Source organism: Scyliorhinus torazame, chromosome 10 (genome assembly GCF_047496885.1).
Source record: "Scyliorhinus torazame isolate Kashiwa2021f chromosome 10, sScyTor2.1, whole genome shotgun sequence".
Taxonomy (NCBI): Eukaryota; Metazoa; Chordata; class Chondrichthyes; order Carcharhiniformes; family Scyliorhinidae; genus Scyliorhinus; species Scyliorhinus torazame.
In genome coordinates, this window is record NC_092716.1 from 87,157,212 (window position 1) to 87,171,807 (window position 14,596).

Genomic DNA, 14,596 nt, shown 5'->3' on the forward strand with positions numbered 1-14,596 from the left:
AGGCTATAGGGATTTAGAAGAATTTCAATATGCGCTGCAGTTTAGCCCAGGACATTGCAAGTTCAATTTTTTTAATTTTTGCATAAATCCAATAGACATCATATCATAGAATTCTTATAGTGCAGGAGGCCACCATTCGGCCCATCAAGTCTCCACCGACACTCTGAAAGAGCATCCCACGACCGTTCCCTATCCCATAACCCTATAACCCCACTAACCTTTTGGACACTAAGTTGCAAATTAGCATGGCTAATCCACCTAACCAGTACATATTTGGACTGTAGGAGGAAACTGGAGCACCCGGAGGAAACCCACACAGACACGGGGAGAATGAACAGCTGAATTATTTCTTATCACAACTAGAAGCTACCTTATCCTATAAGCATCTATAATTGTCACTGTAATGCAAATGAACAACAACTGGGAAAAAGGACCGGATCATTAATTTGCTAGCTTGTGAACAAGCACATAATTCCTTCATGTGTAGATGATGGTTCAGTGCTGGACAGAAGTCAACACGAGTTTGTGCAATTAGCAAAGGACAGGGAGGGGTTGGGCCTGGGAAAATATAATTAGTTTCTTCCGTTATCTGCAGACAACCACACAGTTTATCAAAGTTTCAGCTCCAAGTATCGTGGGGTGTACTAAGGATATAAACTTGAGTTCCACTGCCTGCGATTCAGTCTCTCAGAAGGTGCAAGTTCTGTGAAATACATGTCAAGACAATAAACCTTTCAAATCGCAGCAGTGATTATTGTGCTACTATGATAATTGGGGCCAGTTTAACTCAGTTATTGGACAGGTGGTTTGTGATGCAGAGTGAGGCCAGCAGCACGGATTCAATTCTCGCACTGGCTGAGGTTATTCGTGAAGGCCCCGCCTTCTCAACCTTGCCCCCCCCATCTGAGGTGTGGTGAACCACAGATTAAATCACCATCAGTCAGTTCTCCCCCTCAAAGTGGAATGCAGCCTCTGGTCATCTGGGACTATGGCAACTTTATCGTACCATGATAATTGACATAAACATTTAAACAGGCAAAAGGAGAAGGGCGTGGTGAAATGTGCACAGAAAAAAAACAACGTAATAAAAAAACGTCAATGTTATATGTACATGTTGCAGATTAACTGCATATATGCCATTCCTGGTGAGTCAAGCAGGTAAGATGTTTCAACATGATAAGATATACCATGAACACAATGTATTATGCGTTTGTGCTCTGGCGAAGAGATGGAAAATAGTCTTTCAATATCTGTCTCTCATTCTGTACTTTTTTGTGTTATCTCTGAATCTTTTTCTTATTTTATCATTTTTTTTGTGTCATCTATGAATGTTCATCCGCACCGGGCCCCCTGTAGGGCTTTGCATTTTGCGCGGCGGCCGGCTCGCGCATGTACAGACTGGAGGCCGGCTGCGCAGGCGCAACTGCAGAGCCCCGCCGGCAGCCAGAACTGCAGGATGCACGCCAGGGCCCTGATAGCCCACTTGAAAACAGAGAATCACCCCGGACTTTCTAGGAAAAAGTCCGGATTGATTCTCGCCCGTTTTCCAGCGGGCGTGGGGACTTAGTCCCCAGAAGGGAGAATCCCACCCAATATGTCTACTCTACATTGTGGTTTAGGTGTGACTGTTATTCTTCTATCTTTTGGGTGGTACAGTTAAGCCAGCAACAACAACATTTAAACTGTGTCATTTCTTTAGCACATTTATCCATCTGTTGTTTAATAAGTTGAGGAACTGTTCATTCCACTTCCTTTGTGTACAACTACTTGCGCAGTCCCTCAGCGTCGAGGATGACTTGCTTCCGCTCCGGGGAGGTGGATTCTGCAGTGGCTAAGAAGTCCGATCCTAATTGGGATATCAATGGGATACCTTCTGGGGAAGGTGGGACCTGTACATGAAGGATGGGTTGCACCTAAACTGGAGGGCCGCCAATATCCTGGGTGGGAGGTTTGCTAGAGCTCTTCGGGAGGGTTTGAACTAGTTTGGCAGGGGGATGGGAACCAGCGCTATGGATCAGAGGATAGGGTAGCTGTTGAACAGGCAGAAATAGTATGCAGCAAGTCTGTGAGGAAGGATAGACAGTTGATAGGGCAAAGTTGCACTCAGTGGAATGGGTTAAAGTGTGTCTGTTTCAATGCAAGGAGTGTCAGGAATAAGGGAGATGAACTTAGAGCATGGATCAGTACTTCGAACTACGATGTTGTGGCCATTACGGAGACATGGATTTCACAGGAGCATTAATGTTTGTTAGGTGTTCCGGGGTTTAGATGTTTTCAGAAGCATAGGGAGGGAGGTAAAGGAGGACGGGGAGTGGCACTGTTAATTAGGGAGTGCACCATAGCTGCAGAAAAGAAGGTAGTAGAGGAGGATTTGTCTACTGAGTCAGTATGGGTGGAAGTTATAAGCAAGGAGCAGTCACTTTATTGGGAGTTTTCTATAGACCCCCCAATAGCAGCAGAGAGATAGAGGAACAGATTGGGTGGCAGATCTCGGAAAAGTGCAGAAGTAACAGTTGTTGTCATGGGTGACTTCAAATTCCCTAATATTGACTGGAATCTCCTTAGTGCAAATGGTTTGGATGGAGCAGATTTTGTCAGTTGTGTACAGGAAGGATTCCTGACTCAATATGTAGATAGGCCGACTAGGGGCGAGGCCATATTGGACTTGGTGCTCGGCAACGAACCAGGCCAGGTGTCAGATGTCTCGGTGGGAGAGCATTTCGGTGACAGTGACCACAACTCCTTGACCTTTACCATAGTCATGGAGAGGTTTAGGAACACACAGCATGGGAAGGTATTTAATTGGGGACGGAAAATTATACCGCTATTAGACAGGAGCTGAGGAGCATAAAGTGGGAACAACTGTTCTTGGGGAAATGCACAACAGTAATGTGGGGATTGTTTAAGGAGCACTTGCTGCGAGTGCTGAATTGTTTTGTCCCACTGAGACAAGGAAGGAATGGTAAGGTGAAGGAGCCTTGGATGACAAGAAAAGTGGAGCTTCTAGTCAAGAGGAAGAAGGAAGCTTACGCAAGGTTGAGGAAGCAAGGATCTGACTCGGCTCTAGAGGGTTACAAGGTAGCCAGGAAGGAACTCAAAAATAGACTGAGGAGAGCTAGAAGGGGGCATGAAAAAGCTCTGGCGGGAAGGATTAGGGAAAACCCCAAGGCGTTCTACACTTGTGAAAAATAGGAGGATGATCAGAGTGAGAGGAGGGCCAATTGGGGATAGTGGAGGGAACTTGTGTCTAAAGTCTGAGGAAGTAGGGGAGGCCCTAAATGAATACTTTGCTTCAGTGTTCACTAGAGGAACCTTGTTGCTCATGAGAACAGTGTGAACCAGGTTAATGGACTCGAACAGGTTGATATTAAGAAGGAGGATGTGCTGGAGATTTTGAAAAGCATCAGGATAGATAAGCCCCTGGGCCTGATGGGATATACCCAAGGTTACTACGGGAAGCGAGGGAGGAGATTGCTGCGCCATTGGCGATGATCTTTGCATCCTCACTCTCCACTGGAGTAGTACCGGATGATTGGAGGGAGGCGAATGTTGTTCCCCTGTTCAAGAAACGGAATAGGGAACGCCTTGGGAATTACAGACCCATCAGTCTTATGTCTGTGGTGAGCAAAATATTGGAAAGGATTCTGAGAGATAGGATTTATGATTATTTAGAAAAACATAGTTTGATTAAAGATAGTCAGCATGGCTTTGTGAGGGGCAGGTCATGCCTCACAAGCATCATTGAATTCTTTGAGGATGTGACGAGACACATTGATGAAGGTCGGGCAGTGGATGTGATGTATATGGATTTCAGTTAGGCATTTGATAAGGTTCCCCATGGTAGGCTCATTCAGAAAGTTAGGGGGCATGGGATACAAGGAAATTTAACTGTCTGGATACAGAATTGGCTGGCCGAAAGAAGACAGCGAGTGCTAGTGGATGGAAAGTATTCCACCTGGTGGTCGGTGAGCAGTGGTGTACCGCAAGGATCTGATCTGGGACCTCTGCTCTTTGTGGTTTTTATAAATGACTTGGGTGAGGAAGTGGAAGTGTGGGTTAGTAAGTTTGCCGATGACACGAAGGTTGGGGGAGTTCTAGATAGTGTTAAGGATTGTTGCAGGTTACAGCAGGACATTGACAGGATGCAGAGCTGGGCTGAGAAGTGGCAGATGGAGCTCAACCTTAATAAATTTGAAGTGATTCATTTTGGAAGGTCAAATTTGAATGTTGAATACAGGGTTAAAGGCAGGATTCTTGGAAGAAGAGTGGAGGAACAGAGGGATCTTGGGGTCCACGTACCAAGATCCCTCAAAGTTGCCACCTAGCTTGATAGGGTTGTTCAGAAGGCATATGGTATGTTGGCTTTCATTAACAGGGGGATTGAGTTTAAGAGCCGCGAGGTTTTGCTGCAGCTTTATAAAACCCTGGTTAGACCACACTTGGAATATTGTATCCAGTTCTGGTCGCCTCATTATAGAAATGATGTGGATGCTTTGGAGAGGGTACAGAGATTATTTACCAGGATGCTGCCTGGACTGGAGGGTATGTCTTATGAAGAAAGGTTGAGGGAGCTAGGGCTTTTCTCACTGAGGCAAAGAAGGCAGAGAGGTGACTTGATAGAGGTGTACAAGATGATGAGAGGCATGGATAGAGTGGATAGCCAGAGACTTTTCCCCAGAGTGGAAATGGCTGTCACGAGGGGACATAATTTTAAGGTGATTGGAGGAAGGTATAGGGGAGATGTCAGAGGTAGGGGGCGAAATTCTCCCCCAATGGCGGGATGTCCGCCGACTGGCGCCAAAGACGGCGCCAATCAGACGGGCATCGCGCCGGCCCAAAGGTGCGGAATGCTCCGCATCTTTGGCGGCCTAGCCCCAACATTGAGGGGCTAGGCCGACGCCGGAGGGATTTCCGCCCCGCCAGCTGGCGGAAATGCCGTTTGTTGCCCCGCCAGCTGGCGCGGAAATGCGGCGCATGCGAGGGAGCGTCAGCGGCCGCTGTCAGTTTCCCGCGCATGCGCAGTGGGGAGAGTCTCTTCCGCCTCCGCCATGGTGGAGCCCGTGGCGGAGGCGGAAGGGAAAGAGTGCCCCCACGGCACAGGCCCGCCCGCGGATCGGTGGGCCCCGATCGCGGGCCAGGCCACCGTGGGGGCACCCCCCCGGGGTCAGATCGCCCCGCGCCCCCCCCCAGGACCCCGGAGCCCGCCCATGCCGCCTGGTCCCGCCGGTAAATACCAGGTTTGATTTACGCCGGCGGGACAGGCAATTTCTGGGCGGGACTTCGGCCCATCCGGGCCGGAGAATCCAGCGGGGGGTCCCACCAACCGGCGCGGCCCGATTCCCGCCCCCGCCGAATATCCGGTACCGGAGACTTCGGCGGGGGCGGGATTCACGGCGGCCAACGGCCATTCTCCGACCCGGCGGGGGGTCGGAGAATGACGCCCAGTGTCTTTACACAGAGTGGTGGGTGTGTGGAATGCACTGCCAGCAGAGGTGATGGAGTCAGAGTCATTAGGGACATTTAAGCGACTCTTCGACAGGCACATGGACAGCAGTAAATTGAAGGGGTGTGGGTTAGTTGATCTTAGATTAGGATAAATGGTCGGCACAACATCGTGGGCCGAAGGGCCTGTACTGTGCTGTTCTATATTCTAATTTTGCAGACTCGGCAAGTTGGTGCACGATGAAGTGGGTGGATGGGACACTCTGGATTCTGTGCTCTCCTTCCGCTGTTACAATAATCTTTATTATTGTCACAAGTAGGCTTGCATTAACATTGCAATGAAGTGACTCTGAAAATTCCCTGGTTGCCACACACCGGCGCCTGTTAGGGTACACAGAGGGAGAATTCTGAATGTCCAATTCACCTAACAAGTATATCTTTCGAGACTTGTGGGAGGAAACTGGAGCACCCGGAGGAAACCCACGCAGACACTGCTATATTACCATTCGTGGTAATATGTTATATTCTTTGTCCTTTCATCCAGAATGATCCAATGTGTTGTTGACAAAGAATTCACTAATCAAAAGACTGAAACAAAACTAATTTATTATACTATTAATTAAATGAAGTTCAAACACTCTACAGGGCTACAGATAATAATTAAGTAATATTGAATCTGTCTTGCAGTACTCAATAATCTAAATAGTCACTAACCACACTATGATCTCGTGTTAACTCAATCTACTCTAATCTTCTTCTGCTATCACTGTGCTTTCTCCTTATGCTACTCCCAGAATTCCCTCAGAGTCTGACTTAAATGTAGAGAAATGGTAGCGCCCTCTAGTGTTTAATTTACACAGATGTAATTATTAACCCTTCACTAACCTGACTATATACATATCAATACAGACACAGGAAGAAAGTGGAGGCTCCGCATAGACAGTGATCCAAGCGGGAATCAAACCTGGGACCCTGGCTCTGTGAAGCAACAGTGCTAACCACTGTGCGACAGTGCAGCTTAGCCTCCACTTGCTCCACCCTACAACTCCAGTAAACCGAATTATGAGAATGAGAGCCTTCCGTTCAATGAGCTGGTAACAAATTACTTTAGATCTTGGCAACTGGATACACACTCTGGGCTTCAGGAAGTGGGGACTTAGCTAAGGAAGCAGTCTGAGATGCTGAGTTCAAGAAGATTGTCAAATCCTCAAAATTTACATAATATGATCTTATAACTCTGAAATTGGGATAGGGGTTCCTGCATGTGCCAATACGTTTGCAGTATCTGTGAGTTCTCAACCAGATAGACATCAGGCTTCTACGTATGGAGCTAAACGAGAGTCCGGAACTGCACATGCTTTAGGCAGGTAGAGCTACTTAGTGCCATGCACAACTGGCGGATGCAACTTGGGAGCATGGATGTTCATGTGGCAAAAATAAGTCAATCAGAACTAAGCATAGGAAATCATCTCAGTAAAATTAAATATGACAGACAAAAGTGAGACAGGTTTCATGGTAGGAAAGGGATGAAAATGCATCCACTGTACACAAAACTTAATATAATGTGTTGTGGGATATCTTTAAGTGTGTGTGGTTATGTTAGCTGTCGGCCTTACTGGAGGGGAAATAATGCAATATACAATGTGATTTAGATTTAGTTGCAGTTTATTCTGAGGGAGGTACCAATTCAGACGTGTACAAGTTATCCAACTGTGTAATACTGCTACCACCTTTTGTAATATAAAGCTTCTAATGCTAAAAGGTTACTGTTCAGATCACTGTCCCTCGTTTCATTTAGGAATTCATCGCTGTCACCATAAACTTCAAGGCAATAAACAAATAGAAATATCAGCTGCATATCAGCACTGTTGTATACGTTTGTTAAATGGCAAGCAGATGCACAAGTAAGCCAATTCGGTTCCTAATCTTGCTGAATATATATATTAGTCCTCACCAAACACCATATATCACTGTTTTGAATAGATCAAAGTAAATCGGCTTTGATTAATTACATATTGTAAATTGAATATTTTCTTACATGTCGGAGGAAGCAGTGGCTGGCACGTAGTGGATGGTTAACACAACTTTCCAGTTCTTTCAGGAAATACTGGCTGTGGAAGTTGTAAAGCTTCTCTAGGTTTCCAAAAATAACGCTGCGTTTTCCACGCAGATCCTGAGGAACGTCAAAACGTTCAATTTCTGGGTAGTAATTATCAATGATGTACCAGAGAGATTTCACATATTCACGTTCTGTTGTGACCATTTCATCCATAATGTGCCTCAGTTTACTGTAACAAGAAAGACATGTTTTGGGCATTTTGAAGCACATTTCAAAGTGCGGTCGCAAATATGTTAAACACTTGGGAAAAATCATACTCCTTAAAACGATTAATCATATACAAAAAAAAACTCAATTCTACTTACCAAATATTCCCACTTTTGTGGATGGTGAGAAGACAGGGAGAGCTGCAACTCTGCTTCATTTGCTCTTAACAAATTATGATACACTTGATTTTTACAGAACCATTAAGTTTGGTTGCCACCCTAACAATCTAATATGTGGCTTTGCTAATGTATACTTTCTTGTTCACAGATGTTACCTCGTAGCAAATGTAAATTTACTACTTACTCGCTACTCAACTCAAAGTTACTTAATTGAAAGTGAACAAAGAATATGCCCCAATAAAAAATTGCTGTTTAATCTGAATATATTAATTGATATTATTGGTTAGTTTGAACTTAAATTTCAAATGGGTCATGACAGGTGAAATCTGTTGCTTGATTCAAATTCAACTTGGTTTAAGACGATCAGGACAACACGGACTGGATTTTCAGTCCCCCAGCCGCGTGGCTCTCAGCAACGCACCATACACTGGAACGGGATTCTATCCTCCTGCTGCTTGTCAATAGGATTTCCCATTGTAATCGACCCACGCCGCTAGGAAACATGCGGGCAGAGGTGCACTACCGACGAGAATAGTGAATCACAATGACCGGAAACTTCTGGTCCACATTTTCCACGATTATCTAATCACATCTCAGTTTCCAAATCAAAAATGATCAGCTGCAAAACCATGAAATCATGACCACAATGAAAAAGTTAAGTAATCCTCCTGGGAAAGAGGTGACAACTGAACACTTGGGGAGATTCTCTGGCCGCATGGCATTCAATCAAGAGCACAATATGGCTGGAGAATCTCAGGAGAGGCTTCCAGCGAGCCTCCCGACAGCCTCCGCGCCTTGCAGCATTCACCAAAGTCCCGCAAGACGTCAGAGTCGGAACTCTGTCCAAAATGGGTGTGGCCAAGCGCGCTCCTGGAAGTAGGTTGTAAACCTACTTACGATCTACCTACCCGGGATTGACCAGCCTCCTTCTATTTTCCGGCCTCCCCAAGAAACTGCAGCCGGGTGCCGATCAGTGCTGGTCCACACAAATGTGGACCGAGTGGAACGGCACCCGGGGGGTCTCCCAGGCAATCGGAGACACCTGGGTGGTCAGGGTAAGTGCAGGACTGCTCCCTGGCCCTCTCCATGAAACACGGGCACCTTGGCACAGCCCAGATGGCATTTTGGCACTGCCAGGCTGGCTGGAGCACTGCCCGAGTGCCAGGATGGCAGTGCAGGAGTGCTCAAGTGCCACTGCCAGGGGTCAGAGGCCGAAGGGGTCCATGGCCATGAAATGAGGGTGGATTTAAAAAGTGGGAGCGTGCAGGGCAGGTCAGTAGGGGCCTCCGGGAGGTTGGGGTGTGACAGGTGGGGATACTGGAAGGGAAGGGGTGCTGTAAGGGGGCTTGCGGGGGCCAGAAGAGGGGGAATCCCCAGGGACCCCATAGCAGGGTGTCCTCACTTTGGGGGTGTCTGGGGTAGTGTCCATGCGTGTGGGGGGTGACATTCCCCATGGATGGGTGTGTGTGACGCACAAGCTCACTTAGAGATTGGGGCACCCTTTCAAAATGGGGGCCTGTTTTCAGAGATCAGCGCCCCAGATCTAAAACAAAATTTGAAGTGTGGGCTAAACCAGTGAGAAACTCCCCAGGGCCCAAAATCGTGACCAAGTGTCATGGAATAGCGGTGGGGAACTCGCTGGTCAAACCCCTTGAATGACCCGCCACAAATTAACAAGAAATGTTTTGGGAGAGACACGCTCTTGATCTCATTCCTGACATTGCCTCTCATCATAACCCCAAATACATCTCTAACGTTAATGAAACTGGTCTTTTTTTATTATTATTTGAAAACAAGCACAATCAAATAATCTTTACGACACAGTGGGAGGCCACTTGACCCACTGTGCTTGTGCCAGATACTAGCTTTCATCATTAAAAATAATGGCAAAATGCAGAAAAAACCGTTAAGCATAGAATTACATTCACAGTTTAAATTAGTGCTTCGGGGCTAAAACGGAAAGCTACATAGTGAAATAAGCAAAATATAGTGCCATTCTTTTTCAGGACAGTTGTGTCACTTTAACCAAAGCATAATTGTAAGAAAAATCACATTCTGAGTTGACACTGATGGGAACTCATGTAAATCCAAGAAAATATGCACAATGGGCGAGATTCTCCGTAGCCTGACGCCGAATTCGGGAATGGCGATTGGACAGAGAATGGCTCCCAACGCCAGAAACAGGGCAGGCACCCATTTGACGGCAAGTTGCGAAGCTTTGCCCCCTCCAAATCGGCATCTTCGGGACGCGTTTCACGTGCAGTTGCAACCCCATTGGTGTGTGTTTAGCCGGCCCACTCACGATGTTCTGCCTCCAATGGGCCGAGTTCCCGATGGCGCAGGCCATGTGTGGTCGCAGTGGTCGGGGGCCTGGCGTGCAGGCCGCAGGGGGAGGGGACGTGTGGACGCCATCCAGCGCCGCCACACCCACCCGAGATCTGTGCCGCTGGCCGGGGGAGGGTGCCAGGAGGTGAACGGTGGGTCGGGGTGGGCGTGTCTGCGGTCCAGCACGGCCGACGCCATCTTTTCTGGCGCGACCGGTGTGTGTGCGGGGTGTATAGGCGTGCGCGTGGCTGCAGCCCGTCAGGCCTGCGCATGTACAGCACAGGACCCGGCGATTCTCCAAGCATTTTCAGCGCGTTCCGCTGGTATTTCACGCGAAACCGGTGCTAGCCCCTCACTGGTGCCAGAATCGGTGAGGGTTTCACACCGATCTTGTCATCGTGAAATACCACAGATCCTCCGTTGGCGTTAGCACTTAGCCTCAGGAACAGAGAATCCAACCCAATGTCTTTAAATTAGAATCATAGAATTTACAGTGCAGAAGGAGGCCAGTCGGCTCATCGAGTCTGCACCGGCCCTTGGAAAGAGCATCCTACCCAAGCCCACACCTCCGCCCTATCCCTTAACCCAGTAACCGCACCCAACCCTTTTGGGCACCAAGGGCAATTTAGCATGGCCAATCCACCTAAGCTGCACATCTTTGGACTGTGGGAGGAAACCGGAGCACCCGGAGGAAACTCAAGTAGACACAGGGAGAACGTGAAGACTCCGCAGAGAGAGTGACCCAAACGGGAATCGAACCTGGGACCCTGGAGCTGTGAAGCAACTGTGCTAACCATTGTGCTACCGAGGTGCCCATTGCTACCCTGCTGCTAATGGATATTGGGGTGATTTTTGTTCTGAAACAGCACACAAAATGTTAGGTTTGAAAAGCAATTGTTATGCACAATGCTGGCGTGTCACTGTTCTTGGATGCTCTGAAGGCAAGTCACATGATTCATTCATCATGGAAGGAACTGAAAGCAGACTTCAGTGTTTCTGGCATTGAACATTCATCCCACCAGCATAGGATGCAGCTGGACCAGACACAGTCAAGGATCTCGCACAGATGGTCAACTCTGCTGCAAGCCACTTTAACCACTCACAGTCTGATGCACTATCAATTACGACGAGACAAGAGTAGAATGCAATCGAGGCTTTATTACACAGAGATGTGTGGCCTCCTACAGCAGCTTATGAAATGGCTGCTGTTCGGAGAGCACATACATTTATGCTCCGTCTACTGGGTGGAGCCAGCAGGCAGGGATCTACCCCCGTACCTGTACAGTAAGAAGTCTCACAACACCAGGTTAAAGTCCAACAGGTTTGTTTCAAACACGTACCTGTAGTACAGGGGCCTGACCGTAAGACCCATATATACAATATAATACAACAGTGGTGACGACCACATTCACCGCCTGTTAAAAATGAGTCCAGCGGGGATTGTGGAAAACTATATACATACAGATTGGTTTTAAAATTACAGAGGTTACAAATTTAGACGATCGGGCGCCTTGATTTGTCATTGAGAGCACCACAGTGCTGGTGGCGACTCAGGCGTCAGCTTGGTCTTCGGTGACTCCGGAAGCGTGTCGAAATCCTCTTCATCCACGGGTGGGAGCAAGGGGAGGACGGATTGTCCTGGAGTGGGGGCTGCGGTGGGGTGCGCTGGGGGAGGGGAGGGTGGCGCCGGGGCAGGGGGACCCAGCTGGTGCCAGATCCCTGAGGGAGACTGTGTCTTGGCAGCCGTCGGGGTACGCTACGTAGGCGTACTGCGGGTTCGCATGGAGTAGCTGTACTCTTTCAACCAACGGGTCCGCCTTGTGGAGCCGCATGTGCTTGCGGAGGAGAATGGGTCCTGGAGCTGCCAGCCACGTTGGGAGCAAAACCCTGGAGGTGGACTTCCTGGGGAAGGCAAAGAGACGTTCATGGAGGGTTTCGTTGGTGCACAGGAGCGACTGAATGGAGTGAAGTGCGTCGGGGAGGACCTCCTGCCAGCGGGAGGCCGGGAGAGTTCTGGACCATAGGGCCAGCTGGACGGCCTCCAGACCGTCCCATTCCCCCACTCCACCTGCCCGTTTCCCCTGGAATGGTAGCTGGTCGCCCTGCTCGAAGCAATGCCCCTGTTGAGCAGGTACTGGCGCAGCTCTTCGCTCATAAATGAGGATCCCCGGTCACTGTGGACATAGGCAGGGAAACCGAACAGAGAAAAGATGGTGTTGAGGGCTTTGATGACGGTGGCAGACGTCATATCGGGGCATGGGACAGCGAAGGGGAATCGGGAATACTTGTCGACCACATGAAGAAAGTACATGTTGCAGTCGGTGGAGGGGAGGGGCCCTTTGAAGTCCACGCTGAGGCGTTCAAAGGGGCGGGAGGCCTTCACCAGGCGCGCACGGTCTGGCCGGTAGAAGTACGGTTTACACTTCGCGCAGACCTGGCAGTCTCTGGGGATAGCCCTGATTTCCTCGATGGAGTAGGGCAGATTGCGGGCCTTAATGAAGGGGTAAAAGTGGGTAACTCCCGGGTGACAGAGATCGTCGGGCAGGGTCTGGAGTCGGTCCACTTGTGCACTGGAACATGTACCTCGGGACAGGGCATCGGGGGGCTCGTTGAGCTTACCGGGGCAATACAAAATCTCGTAATTGTAGGTGGAGCTCGATCCTCCACCTCAAGATTTTATCATTTTTGATCTTACCCCGCTGTGTGTGGTTAAATATGAAGGCAACCAACCGGTGGTCAATGAGCAGAGCGAATCTCCTGCCGGCCAGGTAATGCCTCCAATGTCGCACAGCTTCAACGATCGCTTGGGCCTCCTTTTCGACGGAGGAGTGCCGGATTTCGGAGGCATGGAGGGTGCGGGAGAAGAATGCCACGGGCCTGCCTGCCTGGTTGAGGGTGGCGGCCAGAGCGACGTCTGATGCATCACTCTCGACTTGGAAGGGGAGCGTCTCGTCGACCGCATGCATCGCGGCCATAGCGATGTCTACCTTGATACGGTTGAAGGCCTGGTGAGCCTCGGCCGTCAGTGGGAAAGCGGTGGATTGAATGAGTGGGCGGTCCTTGTCCGCATAGTTTGGGACCCACTGGGCGTAATACGAAAAGAACCCCAGGCATCGTTTGAGGGCCTTGGGGCAGTGGGGGAAGGGGAGTTCCATGAGGGGGCGCATGCGATCGGGGTCGGGCCCTAGAACCCCATTCTGAACCACATAGCCGAGAATGGCTAATCGGTTCGTGCTGAATACACACTTCTCCTTGTTCTAAGTTATGTTAAGGAGTGTGGCGGTGTGGAGAAATTTGGAAAGGTTAGCGTCGTGGTCCTGCTGGTTGTGGCCGCAGATGGTGACGTTGTCCAGGTACAGGAAAGTGGCCCGCAGCCTGTATCGGTCAACCATTCGGTCCATCTTCCGTTGGAAGACCAAGACCCCGTTGGTGACGCCGAAGGGAACCCTAAGGAAATGGTAATGGCGGTCGCCTGCTTCAAACACAGTGTATGGACGGTCTGATTTAAGAATGGGGAGCTGTGGTAGGCGGATGAGGTCTACTGTTGAGAAGACCCGGTACTGTGCAATCTGATTGACCATATCAGATATGCGTGGGAGGGGGTACGCGTCGAGCTGCATGTACTGATTGATGGTCTGACTGTAGTCAACGACCATCCTGTTTTTCTCCACTACCACTTGGGCTCTCCAGGGGCTGTTGCTAGCCTCGATGATACCTTCCCGCAGCAGCCGCTGGACCTCAGACCTGATGAAGGTCCTGTCCTGGGCGCTATACCGTCTGCTCCTGATGGCGACGGGTTTGCAATCCGGGGTGAGGTTTGCAAACAGGGAAGGCGGGGTCGACCTTAAGGGTCGCAAGGCCGCAAACAGTAAGGGCCTGCCAAATTTCAGGGTTAGGCTCTGGAGGTTGCACTGGAAGTCCAGGCCGAGTAGCAAGGCAGCGCAGAGGTTGGGGAGGACGTAGAGCCGGAAGCCGCTGAACTCCACGCCCTGGACGGTGAGGGTGGCGATGCAGTACCCCCGGATCGCCACGGAGTGGGATCCGGAGGCCAGGGATATTCTTTGGTTAGTGGGGTGTACCGCGAGGGAGCAGCGTCTCACCGTATCGGGGTGGGTGAAGCTCTCAGTGCTCCTCGAGTCCAGAAGGCAGGATATCTCGTGCTCGTTGACCTTCACCTTTGTCGTAGCGGTCGCGAGGTCGAGACTGGTCGATTGCGACCGAGGTGAGACGCGGCTGGTCGTCGGCGGTTGCAGGGATCCTGAGGCGGGTAAGATGGCGGCGCCCACGGGCCACATGTATCCTGGGGCAAGCAAGATAGCGGCGCCCTCGGGCCGCACGTGTCCTGGGGCAGGCCAGATGGCGGTGCCCATTGGTTCTGAGGCAA

General features: G+C 49.8%; 1 protein-coding gene across 5 annotated transcripts in view; it reads right to left on the bottom strand.

The window, feature by feature from the left end:
* plekhg4 (pleckstrin homology domain containing, family G (with RhoGef domain) member 4) overlaps positions 1-14,596 on the bottom strand; it is a 371,163-nt gene that overhangs the window by 57,512 nt on the left and 299,055 nt on the right. For all 5 annotated transcript variants that reach the window (XM_072518380.1, XM_072518379.1, XM_072518378.1 and 2 more), the window contains one exon: positions 7,481-7,730. In XM_072518380.1, coding sequence (XP_072374481.1) covers positions 7,481-7,730 — 250 coding nt within the window. The remainder of the gene's footprint in view (positions 1-7,480; positions 7,731-14,596) is intronic.